The sequence below is a fragment of the Polyodon spathula genome, chromosome 2, assembly GCF_017654505.1.
Source record: "Polyodon spathula isolate WHYD16114869_AA chromosome 2, ASM1765450v1, whole genome shotgun sequence".
Classification (NCBI taxonomy): domain Eukaryota; kingdom Metazoa; phylum Chordata; class Actinopteri; order Acipenseriformes; family Polyodontidae; genus Polyodon; species Polyodon spathula.
In genome coordinates, this window is record NC_054535.1 from 12,223,612 (window position 1) to 12,248,223 (window position 24,612).

Genomic DNA, 24,612 nt, shown 5'->3' on the forward strand with positions numbered 1-24,612 from the left:
TAGGAAGCAGAATTATTCAAATCTATTTGATGCAAAACGTTTTGGACAGAGCGACACTACCTCGTGATAAAATACTTTTTCAATTGCACAGATTCCCCGCCAGGTGGCATCAACGTGTCTGTCCAGTATTATCCAGCTCATGAAAATGACCACGTTGTTTCTAATGTAAATCCTGTGGTTTCAATCCCTCCTCCCTGCTTCTCTTCTTACAGTGCATCTATCTTCCATTCACATCACAGTCTCTGTCAGTATCAGATAAAGCGCTATCATGGGGCAAAGTGGGGCATCTCTTTTTCCAAAAGGGATCCTCTCCATTAACCTTCACTTCGGCTTCGTGCTGGCATCCGTGTGGCTGTCATCGCTGGGACCCGTAGAGAGTGACAGCGGTTTTTTAAAACGAACCGGCGAGGATCGGTTTCTTGACAGCCGCGGCGGTGTGTTTGGAAGAAGCGCTGCTGTCGATGGAGAGATTGCTCGTACGGGAGCCGCACGCTTCAGGAGAGCACTTTCCCAAGATAAAGTCGCCCCATCCCAAGATAAAGTCGCCCTGCTCAGCAGCTCGTTCGTGTTGAAAGGAGACGCGACACATAACCAAGCAATGGTGCATTGGACCGGGGAGAACAGCAGTGTAAGTACACATCTGTATTTTTACATTTGCCCATGTCAAGTCTCGAGAGAATGCATTGCTATTGAAAATGCCCTCAATACCGGTGTTTCCTTAATTGGCAGACACTACTAGTCACCATTACATTACACTACATGTAAGCAGTCTCAATATTTTACACACACTGTTCCTTTTAAGGACAGTGCAATATGGGCTTGGCACCCCCCTTACGCTTTCACCACCCTGGACTATATCCATAAAGATTATCCAAAAATAAAAATATAAAGTATTAAGTTACTTTGCTCACAAAAATCACATTATTTACCAATTGAAAAAAATCACATTATGTATATATATATATATATAATATATATATTATATATATATATATATATATATATATATATATATATATATATATATATATTAATAACACGGTTTGACTACATTACACATTCAATCAACAGTGTAGGTGTCAAACATTTATTTATTTATAATCGAACTCATACCTCGCCTTCTGCACCGAAACACTCATAGCTGCCTGTGAGTAACGGAAACGGGCTTTGCCTATGTAGTTGTGCACCCAGTTTATCTTTAAAATTATATTGTTTTCCATGCGAACAGATTTCACTGCAATACAGTGCAAAGAGTCAGCAATCTGTGTTTTCATAAAACTCCCGGGCTGAATGGATATATTCGAATATGAAGATTAGGATTATATTGTGCAATTGTTATATAGTTGGGGTGCTACGAAAGAAGCACCTGTTGCTTTATCGCACCGCAATTTTGAGCAATAGGTTAATCCAGTCCTTACACACTGCGCAAACACATTGAAAAATGGCCATTTGGGAAGTATTCCAACCATCGATGTGCTTAGTAGACTCCTGACCTCATCAATAAACATTGAACCCTGTACTATAGAAATAGCTTCCAGCCCAGGGTCCCTATGTAATTCCCAAACCGAATCCCAATACGGTACTTACTGTTTAAATATTCCCAAGGGTCGTCCTTAGCAACACGCTTTTATACAAGTAAGCAGTCGTTGGTGACCTGTTAAGTGTTTTTATTCTTTTTTTTTTAGTTATAAATATACTCAACATTCAACCAGTTATAATAACTGCCACACATAGTATTGCTTTATGCGCTTTCGAACTGTGGTGGCACTTAGAAACACAATTTGATGCTGGTTTGGTGATAATATCGCTCAACAAATAATAATAATAATAATAATAATAATAATAATAATAATAATAATAATAATAATAAATAATAAAAAGACCAAACGCAGACATTTACAAAAAGGGACTATTTTGTTTTTCACACATTTTCATCCAGGAGTTATCATAATTCTAGGCAGTCTTTTCCGCGCTGCCCACCGCCTTTTTTCCCTTTTGCATTACTCTGTATCGGTATAGATGAATAAAGCCCGTTAACGAGTCAGGAGGGCATTTCCCTAATATTTAATTAAACGTTTGGGCAGAATAAACGTGTTTAATTTACAACTGCCATATGGTTTACATATTCAATGTTTTAAATGAATAATTCTGGATTTGTTTTAAATTATTAATAATACTTTGTGAACATTTTTTTTTTTTTACCACCGTCGTTGTGCATGAGAAGCATGCACAGTATGCTACTCACCACCCACACGAGCAGTTCTATGATTCTGCCATTGATGCTTGTTACTTTCTTTACAAACACATAATTGGTCAAAAAGGTCAGCGTTTCACAAAAGACATTGTGATTAATGTAAGCGTAGAAACAAACCATGTCATAAGTGCAGTATAAGCATTTACAACGGTTAGATGGTTAACCCTAAACTGACGTCAGTGGTTTTAACAACTGATAAAGCAGAGTTTTTTTATTTATTTATTTTTATTATTTTTTAGCAAAAAGGTGTACGTAATTACTTTTCCAAAAGCTAAAAGATTGAGCTGTTAAATTAATTTCTGTCATATGGAAGTTGGCTTCGTGAATAACAGAAACATGTGCCCTGGCTCGTCCCTGTCTCAAGACTAGCTACTTGAACAGATTTCATTGGGTCATAAATCTCATTCCACAATGGCTTAATTGGCAATGGCTCACTTATTAAAACAGATTTGAAATAGTTTTAAGTGTTTAATCAGCCTGTTCTGATGCACTCAAGGACTTGAGAAATAAATTAATTGATTTGCATTTACACTGCCCATTTGCAAACTAAAAATAATCATCAATTCATAGTGGCAAAGTACACCAGTGTGATGGGATGCCATATTTCAGTTCTAGTAAGTGGAACTTCTAATTGTGGATTAGGCAGAAAGCAAGTCACTTCAGCTCTGTGTAATGTGCTGCCCAGCTTTAAAACTGGGCAGAGGGTTACAGCGCATTTCCCTTTAGACATGTATTTGTTGTGTTCGTACGAAGAAAGAAAGACACTGCCACTTCATGCCCTGTGTAACTCCCAGTCCCTTTATTTTCTTGTTTTCCTTAACCCAGGGAAGTCCCTCCCTAGGGACGTGACTACATAAATGATGTAATCTACCACAACAGTATTCATATTATCATTGGGACAAATGGGAACATTTGCTGGTAGTCTCAAAATTCACACTTCAAGTATTCAGATGTCCTACTACACTACCGTTCATGCACTGCATTGGTACTTCCAGTCTCCCAGTTACAATCCCAATATGTAATGGAGGGCAGTGTATGAAATGTTGTCAAATGCTGTCTAAAAGCTACGTGTGTGCCTCTCCATAGAGTACACACAGCTTTCAACTTTGAACAAATATAATAAACTCTTCTTTACTTTCCTCATTGGCACTGCATTCTGCAGATATACTGAATTTGAGCTTAGTCCAAAGCCAGCTTTGAGCACTTATCTGTTCAATATGTTGCCATGTCTTTACTGTCATGTTGGACTGGTTTTATGACAGATTTCTTTATCTCTTTAATGAAGGTAAATGCCAAATGGTCTCAAATACGCACATGTGCTTTCATGTTTGGAAAGTGGTAAACTCAAAAGGGCAGCTTCCATCAGGGGTTATGGTTTTATTCATTGGCTTTCAGCAACCCCACTTTAAACATTGTTCCAGTGCCACTGGTTCTGCCTATGGATTCTTTAACTCAAATGCCCTTTTACCAGACATGCTGAATTTAAAATGAAGTTTATCTGGCAGAAATTTGAAACTAATGTCGCTGGTAAGAACTGCAACATTTTGGGCCCTACAGTCTATCTCAAAGATATAAATTACAGTAGGACAATGACTTCCTACTTACAGAATATATAATCAAAATACGGTTTGATATATATGTGTTTTTATTGGAACTGATTAAAGTTAAATATACTCCTGCAAATAATATGAAAAAAGGGGCTCCTGAGTGGCACATCCGATAAAGGTGCTCCGCGTGGAGGGCAGCATGCACCCTATAGCCTGCACGTGGCTGGTTTGAGTTCAGAGTATTCTATTGCAGACCGTGGACAGGAGTTCCCAGGAGGCAGCACACAATTGCCAGTTTTTTCAGCAAAAACATTAGGGAAGTGGTGCCATTCCAGCCAGACCAATTGTAGCTGGAATGCTTCAGCTCTATTTTAACAATAGCCGTCTGGATGATGACTAACTCGGAGTTGAACTAACATGAATATATATATATATATATATATATATATTTTACAACAGGGAACTATTTGTAATATTTGAAGTAAAAAAAGTAAGTTTGTTTATTGCTAAGCTTGTAATGCCAGTTTCAGATTGGTTCAGACAGTATTGTTAAATTCAAGTTGGAAAGAAAACGGTAAAAAAAAAAAAAAAGGACAGAGGGACAGATAACGCAATTAGTTTGCAGCTAGAGCAAGTACAGTTTTTCGACCATATACACCATACAGATATGTTTTAAAATCATACATAGAGTAAGAAATACAGACAAACATAAGAAATAGGAGAGTTGTAACTGCATAAGACTGTAAGAAGATATAAGTCATAGTTAAACTGAAGACTGTTTGTATGAAGCTGTATGGAATTATTGTTGTTGAACATATTGCTGTACAATGAAGGATTGTCCACCCGTTTGACTGCCATGGATGTAACTAAGTAAAACTTATTGTTTATAAAGTTTGAAAAGTCTTTATGCCTGGATGATGTGTCATAATGTATAAGCAACCTACTACAAACTCTGAAGTGGTACATTTGTTTATTAAGAAGCCACCACACATTCCATATTTTATTCCTTTGTCCTTGTGATGTATTTCGAGCTTGTAATACATCTTTATATGTTACAAGTACTGCTTGTACCAAAATCTCCAATTCCATATTGGTAGATTTCAGTTTTCGCTTCAGAGCATTCACATCACCATGGCTAGTACCAGGATGAGGTCTTTGTGTGTCATTCATTTTCTTTTGGAATGTGTAGCCTACACACGCAGGGTTGACCCAAACCCGCTATTTATTGTGAGAGGTGTGTAATTCTTCACTGCAAATTGCAGTGAGGGGTATTTAAATTGGTTGATTGTGGAATCGCCTGCTTTACCTAATTAGTCTTATAAAATAGGTTGTTAATTTGACAACGATTGCAGAAGTAGTGAACACGCACATTACGTGGCTTTTTGCGATCGTTTTTTCCCCTTTATAAATTTGGGCCTGAATGTTAGTGTGGTTGCCCCCTAGTGGTAGGAAGAAAAAATAAAACATACTCTTCAATGGAACACCAGTACTGAGGACAAACAATGGATCACTGTGATTTTTATGGTGTTTGAGGATAGCTGTGTTGGGAAAAAGGGTTTTGAAATGTTTCCTCTTGTCTACTAGTATTTAGTATTGTAGCCATGGGTGTGATTCAGGTACCAGAAGCTAGGGCTCCTCCCCTGCTAAGTCCTGCCAATCTCCCTCTTTAATAATAATAATAATAATAATAATAATAATAATAATAATAATAATAATAATAATAATATTTATATAGCGCCTTTCATAGTGGACCACCATCACAAAGAGCTTTACAAGATACAAGACTAGGGTGTGTGAACTATGCATCAGTTGCAGATTCACTTACAAGAACGTCTCACCCAAAAGACGGAGCACAAGGAGGTTAAGTTACAACCACACCGCCCGTTTCTTTAACCACTTGACCACACAATCTCCTATAAATATTTAAACCCCAAATAATGCCCTCATTTTCTGTCCTGTGTTTTTCGTTTTTCCACCATCCTCCCCTCCTCCACTGTGCTGCTCCACCTGTGCAACGGTCTCCCTCTGTGGGTAAGTGAAGCTCACTTCCCAACCTTGCCTTGTCTTCCTCCAGGAAGGTTCCCCACAAGCCGGAGGGGACCCCGGCCAAACCATAACTCTTTAATTTCACCATTCTTTCACCTCTAGGTTCCCCCTTGGGGGATGTATTGGTTGCTTCCCAGCCTTGGAGGACGATCGGTTAAATCTCAGTGACTTCACAATTGCTGCACATGGCCTATCTTCTGCTTAGAGGCAGAGGACAGAACCAAATGAGCACCCCCTTTATTAGAGCTGGTCTGCACCTGCCTCTGGTGTTAGTCGACAGGGCTCTTATTGAAAATGGTATAATAAATTAATAATACAGGTACACGTCTTGAATGACGGATTGCATTGTTTTTGAATGGCTGTACTTTACGTGGAGCTGACAGTGTGCTTCTCATTCCTAATGTTCTCAGCCATGTCATTTTGATGGATAGCTTATCGGGACTGATGGCTTGAAGAGGATGATTGATCAAGAATGAGTGCTTATTTAGTCTGGACTGTCACCTTCTGGCTATGATTAAACCACACCCATAAACCGGTTTGTTGTCACCGTCTTATATTAGAGGACTTACAAACTGTGCTTGTTGGTCTTTAGAAGCTTTATGTCCCCATTTGACCAGTAAAAAACAACTTGAGAGGATACATTGGGTGTGTGTTGGTCGACTACTCTGAATACTGTTCAGAATCGAAAATTTCCTCCTGTCCTCGGGGACCCTGGCTATTAAAGTTGGTTATGCTTCAATGGGGTGTTTCAAGTGGGGCTTGTCTGGTACATTATGCAAGCCCTGTTTATGAAGTACCAAAATAGCCCCTGTCATACTTTAATATTCACATCGGGGAAAGAAATCCACAGTCCCCTCAGCAGGAGGCTTCTCTAATTAGTGTTCAGTGAGCATACACTAGTCTCATCCAAGTGACAAGCATGTAAATAATCCATAACCAGCATGGCATGTCAGTATTTTTCCTAGCACATTTGAGACTACGAAGGAGCCTAAAAAATGAAATAACTTTTCGTTTTTCGGAGAGGAATCCGATTTTGCCTTTTGCAGATGACAGTAAGCATGCCATGGCTTTAAAAATGTGGTGAGGCAGACAAAGGTGTTTATAGAGGAAGCATGTTGAGCCTACATGCTTGCCAACAAAGAAAGAGCCTATTCCCAGATAGGAAAATAAGAGAATTTAAGTAGTACATATTTCAAACACTGAATTGGATTAGACAGATTATCTACTATTAACAAAATGTAGTTTTAATACAAATAGCAGCTCTTACCTGTCAGCCAACAGAAAGAGGCCATAATTGTTTTCATGTTCATTTTTATTCTTTAAATACACACACACACCATTTGCCAGTTATCTATTTCAGTACTAAATGACATTTAAAAAAAAGACAACATTACTATAAGTAATTCAGTATTTTCAGTGTCTTGTACGACAGTTATATAGGGATAAGCTCAGCCCAGCCTATTGTCTTCTGTGTTGAGTGGAGTTATGTTTTAGATTGCCCTAGCAGGCTGCTATTTTAAGCGTGGATGTTTTTGAAGGTATTTTAAACTGTAATTGAAAAAGTGGACGATACCAACAGAGTGCATTCAACCCAAAAGAACAATTTCTACAACAGCTTTGTTTATGGTTGGTTTTAATTAGTATTTTTTTTTTCTCTTATCAGTCTTGAGGAAAGACAATAATGTAAAGTTTAGACTTATACCTGGGATGTTGTGGGTCTGGAAGTTCTGCAGTATGCCTAGCCTCAGGTGTCAATTTCCTTTATTTCTGGAAAGTATCTGTCTGAACTAGGTGTGATTTAACACTAGACCGTCTTGAATGCATGAAAGGTATGAAAATACAGTTTTAATACTTGCAGAGAGGCTAAGTTCTAATTAATACAATATAAAGTACTCAATAACAATACAATGTTTTCCCCTGCACCTGAAAAACGAAATTTCATCTCTTTTCAAACTGGGCCTGCAGCTAGTTTCCCCTGCAGTCTACACACACCAAGCTTAAAGACTGACTCGATTTATCATGGTTTGTATGCAGTAAAAGCTGCTTCAAAGGGACTGGGCAGAAACGGTGACAACAAGCAGAGTTGACATTGTTGGGCATTCAGGAATAATTAGCAAGAAAAGCATTTCTGTCTATCAATAATACACACTAAAAAAATAAAAAAAAACACCACCTGAATATAACCACTGTGCATTAAAAAAAAAAAAAAAAAAAAAAAAAAAAAAAAACTTTGTTAATATAAAATAGATTTCAATATATTATCATCTAATTCTGTACAGCAATGACTTACCATCTAATTCTATACAGCAAACTAAACTTACAGTACTTAAACATAAAAGTGATGATAATACTGCACCACATGCAGTTGATATACAGTTTGTTTAATTTTAATTAAGAATATAAGAAAGTTTACAAACGAGAGGAGGCCATTCGGCCCGTCTTGCTCATTTGGTTGTTAGTAGCTTATTGATCCCAGAATTTCATCAAGCAGCTTCTTGAAGGATCCCAGGGTGTCAGCTTCAACAACATTACTGGGGAGTTGGTTCCAAACTCCCACAATTCTCTATGTAACAAATGCCTCATATTTTCTGATTTGAATGCCCCTTTATCTAATCTCCATTTGTGACTCCTAGTCTTTGTTTCTTTTTTCAGCATTGTCAGTATCTTTTAGAATTTTGAATGCTTGAATCAAATTGCCGCGTAGTCTTCTTTGTTCAAGGCTGAATATTTCTTTTAGCCTGTCTGCATATGACATGCCTTTTAAACTCTGAATAATTCTGGTCGCTCTTCTTTGCACTCTTTCTAGAACAGCAATATCCTTTTTGTAGCGAGGTGACCAGAACTGAACACAATATTCTCTATGAGGTGTTACTAGCAATTTAAAGTTTTAACATTATTTCTCTAGATTTAAATTCAACACTTTTTACTATATATCTGAGCATTTTGTTGGTCTTTTTATAGCTTCTCCACATTGTATAGGTGAGGACATTTCTGAGTCAACAAAAACTCCTAGGTCTTTTTCATAAATTCCTTTTTCAATTTCAGTGTCTCCCATATGGTATTTAAAAAAAAAAATGCTGTAATAAATCTATAACACATGGGATCATGTCGCACAGCATTCTGAAATGAATCCTTGATTTATACGGCAGCCATGTAAGCCAACGTGAGGTTGTACGGTACTTACCTGAAGACAGTTATCCAGAATAGCCTTTTAGAGCTGATACACGTATTTATAGTGAGTGTCTTATGCAGCCCCCCACAATGCTAAAGGTTATTACTTTGTGAGAATTCAATAATACCTAGCAATGCAGAAATGTTGTTCTTAAGAAAATCAGGCAGCAGTTAGTAGAGTATTTTTTCACTGCAGGTAATTATTTCTTTATCATTTTCCAATTCAGTCTTCTTTCCCATCAGCTAACTTTCAGATTCATTCAGTGTTGCTGTGGAATGGAAGTCTTGGCTCCATCTGCTCAGTTCTATAACAGTATTATTATTTATTTACAATGGATTTGCTTTAGGTAATCCCACTGTAAAGTAGATATTATGCTTCTTTTTTTTCTTTATCATGCACGAGGTGCTAAACACTATATAAGTAGAGGCAGAGCTATATGTCTCATGCACCAGATGTAGAGCACGAATGCGAACCTCAAGTATAATCCCTTTACAAATTAATCCCTTCAACTGCCGAGTAAAGGAAAGAGGTTAAAATATGACTTTTCCGTGCAGTGATCAGGAAAATGGAAATTGAGAGGAAGAAAGAATAACAGGAGCTGAATATGTCAGTTTTGTATTCTGGATATTTCATTCTTTCGCCTGTAGCAGGTATTTCACTAGTGCTTAGTGAAAGCTGAAAAGAGTTAGTCCTGCATTCTTTGAAGTAGCGGAGTGAATTGCATCTGTGTATTTGCGTTTAAATATTCTTGTGAAGTTGTTCAGTATTACACTAAATGTAGGCCAAGCAGAGGGAACTGAACATCTGTGAATGCAAGGCCAGTTTTATTAATGAAGTTGGATTTTGTTGTTTATGGAATTCCTGTCAGTGTTTTCGCAGCGTATGACAGATATAAACGTCAGGCATGTCCCATGCCTGCACTTGAAGGGCCACCCTCTGTGGAGAATAAATGAGCTGTTCCTACATCCAGGTCAATCTGCAAAGGCGTCCGAGTTCAGCCAAAATGTTTACTGAATCTAGGATGTGGACTCTGATCTACAGAAGGCTTGTAGGGGACACCACCAGTCATTTAAAATATATTAGGCCCCATTTCCCCTCTATAACGATTAGCCATGACTTATTTAATTTACTAAGGTCAAAAAATTATGCTATGGTTTTACATCTGTTTCATAATTTTTCAATTGTTATGCATGTCCATTGGACTGTGATATTTAATGAAATTGAAGGGGAATTTTAAATGTGAGATTCCATCCTATTGTGTCCTAAGGCCCATTTTTAATTACTTTGACTATGCATTGTTATATTTTCACAAAGACATTGAAGTTACTGCTGGGCTGTTTGAGGTATTATCAGTAGCCTGAGTAGGTTTATATATTACAAGTGTGTCCTTCCAGCTATGGTTAAGAGGGGTTTCTGAATGTGAATTATTTTTTTTTTGTTGGAAAGCCCTTGGAACAAACTTTATTACCTTATTTGTCTAGGTCCTCCCCTATAAAGAAAAAAAAAACCTTCTAACCACATGATGCAGGCGTTACACATCTTTTGCATTCACACAACACCCACTCTGAAACCCTTTTCTCCATCACATATGGTTTATGTGTAATCAACCACAAATAGGCAGGGAACACCTCCCTAGAACTTGGTACACTTCACCTGTAAAGACCCAGTTTATATGTGTTGTGTGAAAACGCCCCACATCAGTGATAGATAAACTACTGGGTAGATCATTAAAATGCTTCATCAGATAGCTGACTAACTACTGTAAGGTATCCAAAACCAAAGGTGAGTGAGGTAGGAACAGCAAGGTGCTACAGACAGGGAAATACAGCTGTGCTTCACTTTCTTTCATGGCTGGATATTAGTCACACAGGTGTCCACCAAAATGCCATTCTCATCTGACGCACAGCTGAAATGCAACCCAGAGAGGGAGAGAGGTCTGTCTAGTCTTTCAAAAGAACATCTGTAGTGTTTTGATAGCTTTCATCATACTAACACTGTAAGTATATACTGCCTTCCAGACAGATCTTTACGGGCTCTTTCATCTTCAAAACAAAGATTATCTTAGTGTTACTGTTTGACCATGGAAGATCAAATCAGATGTATCTGTGTTTCATAGCATAACCACAGTTTGAATGGCTTAACACTTTGCAATACTGGTAAACTATAAAGAGAACATACTGTACACTATGCTTAAAACCTTTTATATGGTGCAGGATGAGAGATCTCCCAAAGGCTGAATAAATCGTGGGTTGTTTTTTAGAGCTGCTGAACTATTTATGACCATTTTTAAAGCCAGTGCTTTGATCTTTCTCTTGAAAGCAAGCTCAGATTTATTCCTAAACTGTGTTAAAGACCATTAAATCACACTTTATAATTATAAAAACAATTATGAATCAGAGGAGGCCATACAGGTTTTACCTTGTAGTTTTGATTTGAGTGCTTTGAGGTTTTAGATGAGTCACAATGACATGGTTTTGTAACCATTCCATGCACTCACCAATTTTCAAAGTATCTCCTACCATCTGCGTTTTTCTCCATTCAATTTCGAACTGCATCCTGTGGTCATCATCTCTCCCTTTACGGTTTGAAAGACTTGTGTTGTTCTCAGCGAAATAGGTTCAGCTCTCTCTGTACCCAATAACTTTTAGTCTGGGGACTGACACATACTTTAGCGTTAAGTGGCTGGGTCAACTGAGGGTTATCCATGTTTGCTTGAGTGGAATTACCCCCTAGTGCTTATTTATAGAGACTTTATCTATGTCATTTCATTCTACATTCAGTTTAAGATCACTAGAATGAAACTGAAGCTACCGTCTAACTGTGGCAGTGCACTCCTCCCAGAGTTCTCCCAGGGAAAGTTTGATTGAATGTTTCCATTGAACAGCGAAACATGAGTTTGCTGTATTTACCCCTGTGTGGCAGGTAATTTTAAACAGTAGCATTTACAGATTAGAACAATTACATCATTGAAGAAAGTTAGACGTGGTAAAACTAATCATTAGTCTAGTGTGTGTCGAAGAGTCAGCAAACAGTAATTTGCCACTGAATTGTGATTTAGTTTTCCAATTTACAGCACATTCAAAAGCTACAGAAACACAGAACAAAGCTCAGGAAAACCTCCCAGCATTTGTAACTCTGCAGGTGCCAAGAGGCTGCCTCTGTGTAAAAAGATTTCTGCTGCTAAAGCTTTTCCTGTCAACCAGGTTTTCACCAGGTTCTTTCCGGAGGCTAAAAATGGTGGGCCTAGTGTTAAGGATAGAAATTGAAAAATGTGTTTGTTTTAAATTCTGTGGGTCACCATTCAGTAGGTCTGTGATTTCCAGCACACTGGTTAATATAAACAGTGTCATTTCCTAAGGCGATATTGTACAAAATTATTCTTAACTTGTTATCCTCAGCAGTAGCAATACAATTCTCTAATTTGAAGCTGTTGATTTATCATTATATGCTGAACCTGTCTATCTTTTCTGGTCCTGTTAGAATGATATCAAAAAGATAAATTACAGCTGTTATTACCTGGAGTTGTTTAATCAAACTTCCACACACTGTGGGACACGCCCTGAATACATGCTCAGCTATTCTGTGTGTTTGAAGACAAGGGTCCTGTTTTGATCTCCTTGGGACGTTAAATCTTGTGAGAGGTAGGTTTAAAATACAGATATGCAAGGTAACTGCAATGGCTAATTTGAACATTATTTCTCAGCGAACAGAAGAAATTGTTTTTCTTAAATTGTATTTGAAGCAATCACAATTTGACGGCACTATTTCTGAAACAGAGAATACTCACTCACAAACTCCCCAGTTTCTGAACCTATGTTATCTGTGCACTGGTGTGTTTTCTCCTAGAATATAAGGACAACTTGAGGTTTTCTATTTGTAAAATTCTTTAACAAAGATTAGAACAAAGTGCCCGTATTCAAGCACAACAGGAAATACAAGCAAATGTGAGTCCAAAGTTCCAAAACATTGTGTTAATAATAAAATTCAATAATTGAAAAACATATATATTTTACCTTTGGAATATAGCAAAGGGTAACTATACATTTCATAGATGTTCAATAATTACAAAACTTAATTAATATGGCATTTGACCAAATTTAATGTGGGGGTACTCACTTTACTCGACGTTTTGATCATCACACTAAAAACACTCAGAGCTCCCATTGTTTATTTATATATAATACATGTTTGCAACACCTTGCACTTCAGTCAGGGCTGCCCTATTGACAACAGCAATTACTGTATTTTAGAATTCATATATGTAATGTCTTTTGCCACCAGACCGTATAAATCTTTCCCGGTTTGGTTTGATATTACATTATTCTGTTGCCAAGGACAGGGCGTAATTGGAATGTTATCCATTATCCAAGTACAGAATCCAATGCTGATGCCAGACAGATTAAATGAATGTGTCCTCACACAACTTTGCTTTCAATCTCTTCCCTTAATGCGACAAAATGTATTTAATAAAATGTTTCCCATGTGAACCCAAGTTATAGGGTTTGTATCAGCCTGTATCAACTCAAGTCATTTTGTCTACACCCGATATTTAAGGTGTGGGTAATTACCTTGTACAGGAATATGTCACAATTCTCCTTTCAGAAGAGCAAACAGATTATTTTGTGTGTTGAAGTTTGAAGTTTTACAAGTGCGTGTTACTAATTCTAATATAGGTGGGTATTTTCCAAGTGTTTTTTGGGTCAATTTCTCCTTTCTTCTTCTCCATCAATGATGGGTTTCTGGCATGCAATAACTCATGAACCAGTTAATGAAATGTAATAGTTTAGTTCTCTAGATACTGTTTCATTTTGGAGATGATAATGCTAGGGAAAAGGTAAGCGAGTGGTAGTTTCTTTATGCATAGTATTATCAAAGTTACAGACACAGCAGCACAGTAAATTTCAGTTAACAGGTAGCACTTTGTAATACAACAATGAGGACCTGGCTTACAAACGAGTTTACAAATGAGAGGAGTCCATTCGGCCCATCTTGCTCGTTTGGTTGTTAGTAGCTTATTGATCCCAAAATCTCATCAAGCAGCTTCTTGAAGGATCCTAGCAACATTACTGGGGAGTTGGTTCCAGACTCCCACAATTCTCTGTGTAAAAAAGTGCCTCATATTTTCTGTTCTGAATGCCCCTTTGTCCAATCTCCATTTGTGACCTCTGGTCTTTGTTTCTTTTTCAGGTCGAAAAAGTCCCTTGGGTCGACACTGTCAATACCTTTTAGAATTTTGAATGCTTGAATTAGGTTGCCACGTAGTCGTCTTTGTTCAAGACTGAACAGATTCAATTCTTTTAGCCTGTCTGCATATGACATGCCTTTTAAGCCCGGAATAATTCTGGTCGCTCTTCTTTGCACTTTCTAGAGCAGCAATATCCTTTTTGCAGCGAGGTGACCAAAACTTATTTCTCTTGAACACTTTTCACTATATATCCGAGCATTTTGTTGGCCTTTTTTTATAACTTCTCCACATTGTCTAAATGAAGACATTTCTGAGCCAACATAAACTCATAGATTCCTTCTTCAATTTCGGTATCTCCCATATGATATTTATAATGCCCATTTTTATTGCCTGCATGCAGTACCTTACACTTTTCTCTATTTAATGCCATTTGCATGTGTTTGCCCAGTTCTGAATGCTGTCTAGATCATTTTGAATGACCTTTGCTGCTGCAACGGTGTTTTCCACTCCTCCTATTTTTGTCTCGTCTGCAAATTTAACAAGTTTGCTTACTGTACCAGAATCTAAGTCAAGATTAGAAAGAGCAACTGACCTAGTACTGATCCCTGTGGTATTCCACTGGTTACCTCACTCTGTTTTGAGGTTTCTCCTCTAATCAGTACTTTCTGTTCTCTACATGTTAACCACTCCCCAATCCAGGTGCATGCATTTCCTTGAATCCCTGCTGCGTTCAGTTTGAGAATTCATCTTTTATGCAGGACTTCATATAATAGAAGTCAGGCTTATTGGTCTGTAGTTACCTGGTTCAGTTTTTTGTCTCCCTTTTTGTGGATCGGTGTTACGTTTGCAATTCTCCAGTCTGTCGGTACAACCCCTGTGTCAAGAGACTGTTGCATGATCTTGGTTAGCGGTTTGTAATTAACTTCTTTCATATGTTTGAGTGCTATTGGGAGGATCTCATCCAGCCCAGGGGATTTGTTTATTTTAAGAGCTCCCTGTCTCTAACACTTCTGCCTTTGTTATGCTAAAGTTATTTAAAACTGGATAGGAACAGGTTGACATGTGTGGCATGTTGACTGTATCGTCTTTTGTAAAAACTTGTGAAAAGTCTTTTAATATATTTGCATTTTCTTTTAGACATTTTACCTGCTGTTAGAATGTTCTCTTGCTGTTATAATATTGGAAAAAAAACTTTTTGGAATTGGTTTTAGCCCCCTGGGCAATGCTCATTTCTATCTCTCTCTTGGCCTTTCTAACTTTCTTTTTGACTTGGGTTTGCATAGACATTGGTTTCAATTGCTGTGCCAACTGTGATATCGGTTGTTCAGGGAAAACAGAAAGCTCAATAGAACAGGTAGAATATCTTTGCTTTCTACAGGCTTCTGATTTTATGTAACTGCATATGGGTCTAGCTGGGGTGATTATGGCTCTTAAAGTGCTCCCCCACCAAGCTCAAATGCCAGTTCCTGTTTGTTCAGTACGGTCTTTAATAATTTAAATATTTTTTAAATGATTGAAACTGGCACTTTATGAGTTTGAAATTTGCACAGTGGATTTGAAATTAATAGAGTGTTTGGAGAGTATCGCCAGGCAGCTGCCAATATTTTTGGTTATGATTTTGCTGTCATTGACTTGGCAAAGCAAGTGGAGCAGATCCTTTCTAGTAAACTGCCTGTTTAAATGGGACACGCGTAGCGGGTCAGACAGAGTAGCAGGTGAAGCATTTACCCTGGATTGTCAAACTACTGTCAAATCAGCAGGGGCCTGCTGCAGCACTGCACTATTTTACAGTTGGAAGTGAAAAACTTTTATATCCGTAATACCTAACTCTGTAAGAGTGACATGCCATATAATTAGTATTGCACTTTTTGGTTCATTTTGATTCCATATGCAGCTATCCCAGAAAATAATGTCTGACATGGAGCTTGAGCCATGTAGACAGCAGATCATAATTTACACGTCTATCCCTGTGCAGCCCTATGTGCAGGTTTGCAGATAGCGGTGTCACTTAACACTGAACCCATGCTAGAGTAGTTAAAAAAAAAAAAGACATCTTTGCAAATTCTTGTAAAAATCCTTGTGTGGCTCACCCTTTGTTTTACCAGCATGGACAGTTACTAGAGGTCAAAATATTAGAGGTGCGCAGAAAACATGTATTTGTGTGCCGTGCAAACATCCTATTTAAAACAACCACACATAAATAACAGCTGCCAGGTGCACTAAGTTAAAAATCCATTAGATGTTATATAAACGAAATGTGAAACAGGAACTGATTTTAGCCACAATATTTTGAGCTTCTGCACAGATGTAATGAATTTGTACTGCAAACAGTATCCATATCTCCCAAATGTACACAACATCAAAATCAGAGGTCAATTATTTGTTATGACTTCTGAAATAAAACCTGCAGACATGTAGAGGTCTAAGGGAGAGGGCCCATCAGTTTAGGGGGCATGTGATTGCATTCACAGAGCACCAGTCTTTATTTTGGTTCCAGGTTGCCGTCTCAGATTTGACCGGCAGTCTCCTTGGATTTACTGTTCAGTTTCATTGTAAAAAAAAGGTCAGGATGTTTCTATTAGCTGAAAGCTGGCTGTGAATGGGTTGGCCCTTGCCTGTCTTGTTGGATATGTAAAATGTTGCTTGACAGTGTGCAGAAATGTGTTGCTATCCTTTTACTTGATTATACACTGCTGCTGACCTGCCATTAACTGAAGTCATACATGACAATGCTTAGGATACGTGATCTGGTTAAGATTTTCAATGTTTTATCCAGCATTTTTTACTCTCCTTTAAGAATTCAATTGATAACTGTTAAGTCATTTGTGTATCTCAATCACAACTGAGAAACGTATTAATAGAAAAATAGTCCCTTACAAGGCTTACATGACTCTGTCATTGAAACCTCATCCCTGAGTATAATTTGTATACTCTGTATAATTTAATTCAGCATGATTTTCAGGTCCTGTTGAAATGAATGGTGTGATACCTTCTACAATCTGGAACATGATTTTCCGTTTCCGATTGTCGGAAAAGTAAAGACACCTACTAAAAAGCAACATTTTCATTTGAAAGAAAGTGCCGGAATCCTTCTTGTAGGTACAGTATAATTTGGACAGGCTCGTGCTGATAACACTATTTTGTGGAGGCATGTCACAGGGACGGCCGAAGTGGGCGGCGTCAGAACCAGGAAAGGTAATGAAATATACAAAACACAGGACGGATGAAATGAAATGATGAAGACGCCTGTTGGCGCCGGTTTATTACAAAATAAAAGGTTTACACAAACACGAAAAACACAGGACACGGCACTCTACGCCAAAATAAATAGACAAACGAAAACAGACTACTAATTTCCTCCGTCTCCAATCCCGTTCTCCGCTCACCGAACACCCAACCACCAGTATGTGACAACGTGCATCTATATATACTATTGTGCTGGGATTCAATTACCAATTAATTATTCACTTGAATCCCAGCACGTGAATTAATAAAGTGCAATTCCCCGTGCTCACATATTACTACATTTTACTTGCACGTGAAGTGCTGTGCAATCCTCGTGCCTAAATACACATATACATTTTTAAACACTCGTGTTACACAGACCCGTTTATATCCCGTGTACCAATGTCTATACACCAACATTTAAACACACCACACGCAACACATAACAGATAATATACACAGGGGCGGGCACTTTGTTACAAGGCATTATTGGGTTTATTATACTGTGTCAGTAAAGTAATAAAGTTTTTTTTAGGTACAGTTTTGGATTTTGTACAATACTGCACCTCTACACATTTTTAAATGTATACTGGTATTTCACATCTCAGATGAACCTTCACTGTACATGCATATCCTCGTAGATAGATATTTAATGAGGAGACACGTTTATTCCAGACAGATGGGGATCTTATGCAAAGCCAATTGTTACTAATTGTGGACAGAATAATCAAATTAGAAAAACACAACCTATTATTGGATCTTATGGTTATGCTAACGTCGTGACCAGCTGTAGAACCTTTTATTTTACTGATAGCTACAATGGTAGCGTAAAGGCAGCTACAGTGCAGTGGAATAATTTTCGTATTTTGCCATCAATAATATCACAATGGTGTGAACCACTACACACTGGAAATTGGGCTTCATTTAAAAACAGCTCATTTGTAACCCTGTCCTGAACCAGCAATATTGTAAAAACAGAAGTGTAGACTTCCAAGCTTGGTAACAAAATAATCATGGGATATATAGTCAGAGTCATCCAAAGAACCACCAAATCAAGTATATTCTAAAATCTCAAGTATATTCTAGAATCTCAAGTATATTCTAGAATCTCAAGTCTTCATGGTCTCCATGAATCCATGCTGCATACGCACTGCAGGGTATTGAGTAGAATTTGCTTCCAGTGTGTAGTTTTAAACTTACCCTTACCAGTGTAGTTTGACCACAGTGCAGTGCAAAAGGATAATTGATGCATAAAATTCTAGTTTATCAGCCAAAGGACTGTGCTGTCACTCCCATCCTGTAACATTACCCACAGTGAGACAGGTACAGTAGCCGCTGCTGGGAGCAACGCTTTACCCCCTGCTGTCTCCCTGCTATGATGGGATAATAGGACAAAGTTCACAACTAGTCACATATTGTATTATGTACTTTCCACTGTATTTAATGTATTATGTATTGTTTTTTTTATTGTATATCCTGTATTATGCATTTTTCTGTTTTTGAAGTATTATGGTTCTTGTCTTTACTGCATCTTGTAAAGCGCTTTGTGATGGTGGTCCACTACGAAAGGCGCTATATAAAATAAAGATTGATTGATTGATTGATTGATTGATTGTAATGTTCCAGGAGTAAAGCACGACTGCAGTATATGACAGGAAATTTTTTCCTTTTAGCGATTTCCATCAATTACAGCTGTGCTCATTGTCACACAAAATGTGATTGTTCAGCTCTTGCTTGTTTTTGTCACTTTGTGATTCTTCCTGCACAAAACCAGAAGTTGCCTGGACTTTGCTAATTGTTGGTGGTCGTGCTTGATCACTTGATCACTTACATGGTCAACATAGTATAGAAAGGGTTGCCATGCGTTATAAAGTAAGTGGATCAGCCGAGTATGAACATTATCATTACTGGATTGGGCAGTCTGCTTCTATCAAACAGAATGAGGTGTACAGCCAGTCTGACTGCGTTTATGACTGAAGTGGTAGGGAATGGTTTTCTTGTTTTTTACTTAAAAGATTTATGAATAGATTCCAATGTCAGGACAATAAAGTACAGGAAGTACATTAACTATGGTTGACACACTTGTGTTAGGTTTGGATTGAGGTGTTGAGTTTGTTTATCTTCTGCTTCATTTTTGTTCTGTATGTTTGTTACAGGGAAAAAAGGCTGTCTCATTAAAATTTGACGTAGCTATTGTAAACATTGTCCTGAAAAATCCTGCTCGCTGATTGGTTAGCTGCGTTCTGTCAGCCATATGTTAATCCCACACAACCTTTCCACAGATTCAAATTCCCATTCCCCCATTTACCTGTCCTAATTCTATAACATTTACTATCTATCTCTAACCAGTAGCACTGTCAGACCCAAGGTTAAACTGTAATCTTTTTAATGGAAAAACTGTTTAAGAATGGTATGAAGACAAAACTGAATCCACTCGAATGTGACCGAAAGAAAAACACACACACACACACACACACACAAAAAAAAAAAATAAAAACACAATAAAGGCTTCTTTTCAAAAAATTATGTGTATATTTTTTAATTATTTTTAAATGTTTTATTAACAATATTCACACATAAAATATACAACAAGGTAACAACAGTGTCAGTACCAGAGGCTGTAGTACATTGCAAATATATCATTATTTTCATATATTGTATAGACAAAAAAAAAAAAACATACATGCATACATACATAAATAGGCCTCAGCTACATATCTATACATATATAGTACTATATAGTACCCACATATACACATGGTTGTCGCCTTTTTGTTGCCAGTGTGTGACCGGGGTATCGCTGGTGTGTGACCGGGGTATCGCTGGTGTGTGGCCGGGGTATTGCAGGTGTGTGGCGGAGTTTTCACTCGTGTGTGGCCGGGGTATCGCTGGTGTGTGACTGGGGTATCGCTAGTGTATGGCCGGTGTATCGCTGGTGTGTGACTGGGGTATCGCTAGTGTATGGCCGGTGTATCGCTGGTGTGTGGCTGGGGTATCGCTGGTGTGTCGCCAGTGTGTCATCATTGTGTGGCTGGGGTATCGCCGGTGTGTAGCTGGTGTGTGGTCAGGGTATCACTGGTGTGTGTGGCCGGTGTGTCACCGGTGTGTTGCCGGTGCATTGCTGGTGTGTGGCTGGGGTATTGATGGCGTGTGGCCCAGGGTATTGCTTGAGCGTCGCCGATGTATCGCTGGTGCGTGGCCGGTGCATCGCCAGTGTGTTGCCTGTACATTGCTGGTGTGTGGCCAAGGTATCGCTGGTATATGGCCGGTGTGTCGCCGGTGTGTCTCCGGTGTGTGGTCGGGGTATTACTGGTGTGTGGCCGGTGCGTCGCCACTGTGTTGCCAGTGTGTCGCTGGTGTGTGGATGGTGCATCAGCGGTGTGTTGCTGGTGCGTTGCTGGTGTGCGGCCAGGGTATTGCTGTTGTGTGGCCTGTGTGTCACTGGTGTGTGGCTGGGGTTTTGCCGGTGTGTGGCCGGGGTATCGCTGATGTGTGGCCGGTTTGTGGCCGTGGTATCGTCGGTTTGTGGCCAGGGTGTTGCCAGTGTGCGGCTGGGGTATCGCCGGTGCATCGCCGGTATGTGACCGGGGTATTGCCGGTTTGTTGTCGGTGGGAGGCCGGTGTGTGCCCGGGGTATCCCTAGTGTGTGGCCAGTGTGTCGCTGGGTTATTGCTGGTGTGTGGCCAAGGTATCGCTGGTGTGTGGCCGGTGTGTCGCCATTGTTTGGCCGGGGTATTGCTGGTGTGTACCAGTGTGTGGTCGGGGTATCACTGGTGTGTGGCCAGCGTGTCACTGGTGTGTGGCTGGGGTATGGCTGGTGCATCGCTGGTGTGTCACCAGTGTATCCCTGGTGTGTCACCAGTGTATCCCTGGTGTGTGGCCGGTATCACCAGTGTGTTGCCTGTGCGTTGCTGGTGTGTGGCCGGGGTATCGCTGGTGTATGGCCGGTGTGTTGCCGGTGTGTGGCAGGGGTGTTGCTGGTGTCTGGTGGGGGTATGGCCAGTGTGTCACTGGTGTATCGCTGGTGCATTGCTGGTGTGTGGCTGGGGTATCGCTGGTTTGTTGTCGGTGTGTGGCCGGTGTGTTGACGGTGTGTGACTGGGGTATCGCTGGTGCATTGCTGGGGTGTCACCGGGGTGTCACCAGTTTGTTGCCAAAGTGTCGCTGGTGTGTCACTGGTTTGTTGCCAGGGTGTCACCGGTTTGTTGCCAGTTTGTTGCCGGGGTGTCGCCGGTGTGTGGCCAGGGTATCGCCGGTTCATTGTTGGTGTGTGGCTGGTGTGTCGACGGTGTGTGGCCGGGGTATCGCTGGTGCATTGCTGGGGTGTCGCTGGGGTGTCACCAGTTTGTTTCCGGTTTGTTGCCAGGGTGTCACTGGTTTGTCGCCGGTTTGTCGCCAGTGTGTGGCCGGGGTATCACCAGTGTGTGGCCAGGGTATCACCAGTTTGTTGGGTTGTGTGGCCGGGGTATTACCGATGTGTGGCTGGGGTATCCCTGGTTTATTGTTGGTGTGTGACCGGTGTGTCACCGGTGTGTGGCCGGGGTGTGGCTGGGGTATCGCTACAGAATCTTCTGTGTTTTTTTGCATACTTCAAATGGGATTCAAGGTGGGCTTTTTTGAGTAATGGCTTCCTTCTTGCCACCCTACCATACAGGCCAGATTTGTGGAGTGCTTGGGATATTGTTGTCACATGCACATTTTGACCAGTTTTGGCCAAAAAGCCTGTAGCTCTAGCAAAGTTGCCATTGGTCTCTTGGTAGCCTCTTTGATCAGTCTGCTTCCTGCTCGGGGTCTTGGTGGTGCCATACACCTTCCACTTCTTAATAATCGTCTTGACCAAGCTCCAAGATATATTCAAGGCCTTTGATATTTTTTTATACCCATCCCCGGATCTGTGCCTTTAAGCAACTTTGTCCCGGACTTCTTTTGAAAGCACCTTGGTGATCATGGTTGAGTCTTTGCTTTGAATTGCACTACCCAGCAGAGAGAACCTACAGGAACTGCTGAATTTATCCTGAAATCACACACCACTAACTTGGTGTGTGATTTTGAAGGTGATTGGTTACACCTGAGCTAATTTAGGATTGCTATTACAAGGGGGATGGACACTTATCCAACCAAGCTCTTTCAGTTTTTATTTTTTATTAATTTTCTACAAATTTCCAGAATATTTTTTTCACTTGGAAGTTGCGGGGTAGGATGTGTAGATAAATGAAAAAAATTTGGCATTTTAATTCCAGGCTATAAGGCAACAAAAGGTGAACATTTTGAAAGGTTGTGTAGACCTTCTATAGTCACTGTATACTATATATATATATATATATATATATATATATATATATATATATATATATATATATATATATATATATATATATTCATCTCATATATCACATGGAGCTCTTGTTCTTTTGCCATTTTTTTAAACTCTTGCATAATTTCTGGTGATGCTGTACACTAATCTGATAAATCCATAGTATCACATCACATTAGGGTACAGATCATACATTAAACAAACTGGATTACCTCTAGAGCTAGCTATTTAGTAGTTTGTCTCTGAGTTGTGAGGCTCGAGGTTCTGCACCTCCTTTCCACACAGAGACAACGGTGCTGTTGTGTACAGAACCTCACAAATCATGAACAGAATCATATTTACATGTGTCTTTTATATGCAGCAAATACTGTATCCCACATATCTTCCGGGAATACAATTTTCCTGGAATTCCCATTGAAATAGATGGCATTAATAATACAAATAGGAGGCTGTATATGGAAATGCAGACTCCGAGTCCTTTTCCACGGGTGCCTGTGGGACGGTCACCACCTTTCCATGGATTTCCCCAATACAGGATTTGTCAGTGGAGATGGAATGTTTTGAAAAGCAAATGCTTCCTGTGACAGTACACTTGTTATACTGTATTGTTTTGGCATTTGGCTGGTTGACAAGATTCCTGCTCAAGAGGAAAGACAATTAGAGAACTGTGTGCTGGGCAGTATTTTTTTTTCTCACAGCTCTGCCTGCGTGTTCTTGTTCAACATGTCAAAGAGCCAACTATGTTGAAGTCTTATTGGGCTTGTTTCATTTGTAATACAAAAAACACTGTGTACATCCATTTATATTTAATACCTGTGCTGGTTTGTGGTTTCTGTCTGACCACTTTGCATTTACACTATGAAACTCTGTAAAGCTCAATTCCACCTCATTCCAAAATGAAACTGGGGTTGCCAGCGGTTCAATCTGCAGTTTACAATCCAGCCTGCAACTGAATGTTACACGAAGGTTACAAATTGCCTATACAATATGTATGATGTTTTGTATAATTGTATAATTGCCATTGATAAATTAATCCACAGATTGCATCTCCAGTATTTTCTTGATTGTAAGTAATGTATAGTGTAGCCTTCCTTTCTGTATATGGAGATAAAATAGCACAGTAGTGGCTATTATTTTCTCCCTCCCAGGGGGTGGGGGGTGGTGGGGGTGGTGGGTGTGGTGTCATGATAACACAATACAATTCAATAGCATGCAATACATTTATTGATTTATTCATTAAATACATTTCTAAATAGAAATAGAGCCCATTAGTGAATTCTAAAGTAGGTACTGGAAACTGGTATCTAATAATTAGAATATTCATTTCAAGTCATTTATTTGCATACTTGTGAATGGCTGTAAATATATATTTGGAAGGTACACTTTATCTGTGTTACCTTAATTATGTACTAATTGTTGTGGACACTGCAGCAACCTGTTAGATGTCATTGATTTGTACTGTGTGTTGCTTTTCTGCAATATCATGGTCATGTCACAGATTACCAGTCATCTATTTAAATAAAGTTATTGAATTTTTGATTACATTTAAAAGCTGAATACTCATCCTCTGAATTTCACACTGACAAGCTGTAGACATTTTATTGTTTTCTTTTTATATCTCTGTACAGGTTTCCTGTAAAATTCAGGGGATGAGTATTCAGCTTTTAAATGTAATCAAAAATTCAATAACTTTATTTAAATAGATGACTGGTAATCTGTGACATGACCATGATATTGCAGAAAAGCAACACACAGTACAAATCAATGACATCTAACAGGTTGCTGCAGTGTCCAATTGAATGTCTATTTTTTAGTCAAATACTAAAATTATGATTCCTGTGTGACCTGTTTAGTTTGACGGAAAGCCTG

The 24,612-nt window shown here is 39.1% G+C and overlaps 1 protein-coding gene across 2 annotated transcripts in view; it reads left to right on the forward strand.

The window, feature by feature from the left end:
* The first annotated feature begins 211 nt into the window (after window positions 1–211).
* Window positions 212–24,612, forward strand: part of sorcs2 (sortilin-related VPS10 domain containing receptor 2) — a 281,183-nt gene continuing 256,782 nt past the window's right edge. The window contains exon 1 of one of the 2 annotated variants that reach the window (XM_041276668.1): window positions 212–628. In XM_041276668.1, the coding sequence (XP_041132602.1) occupies window positions 269–628 (360 nt within the window). In that variant the 5' untranslated portion in view covers window positions 212–268. The remainder of the gene's footprint in view (window positions 629–24,612) is intronic. The other variant, XM_041276678.1, reaches the window with a different exon arrangement.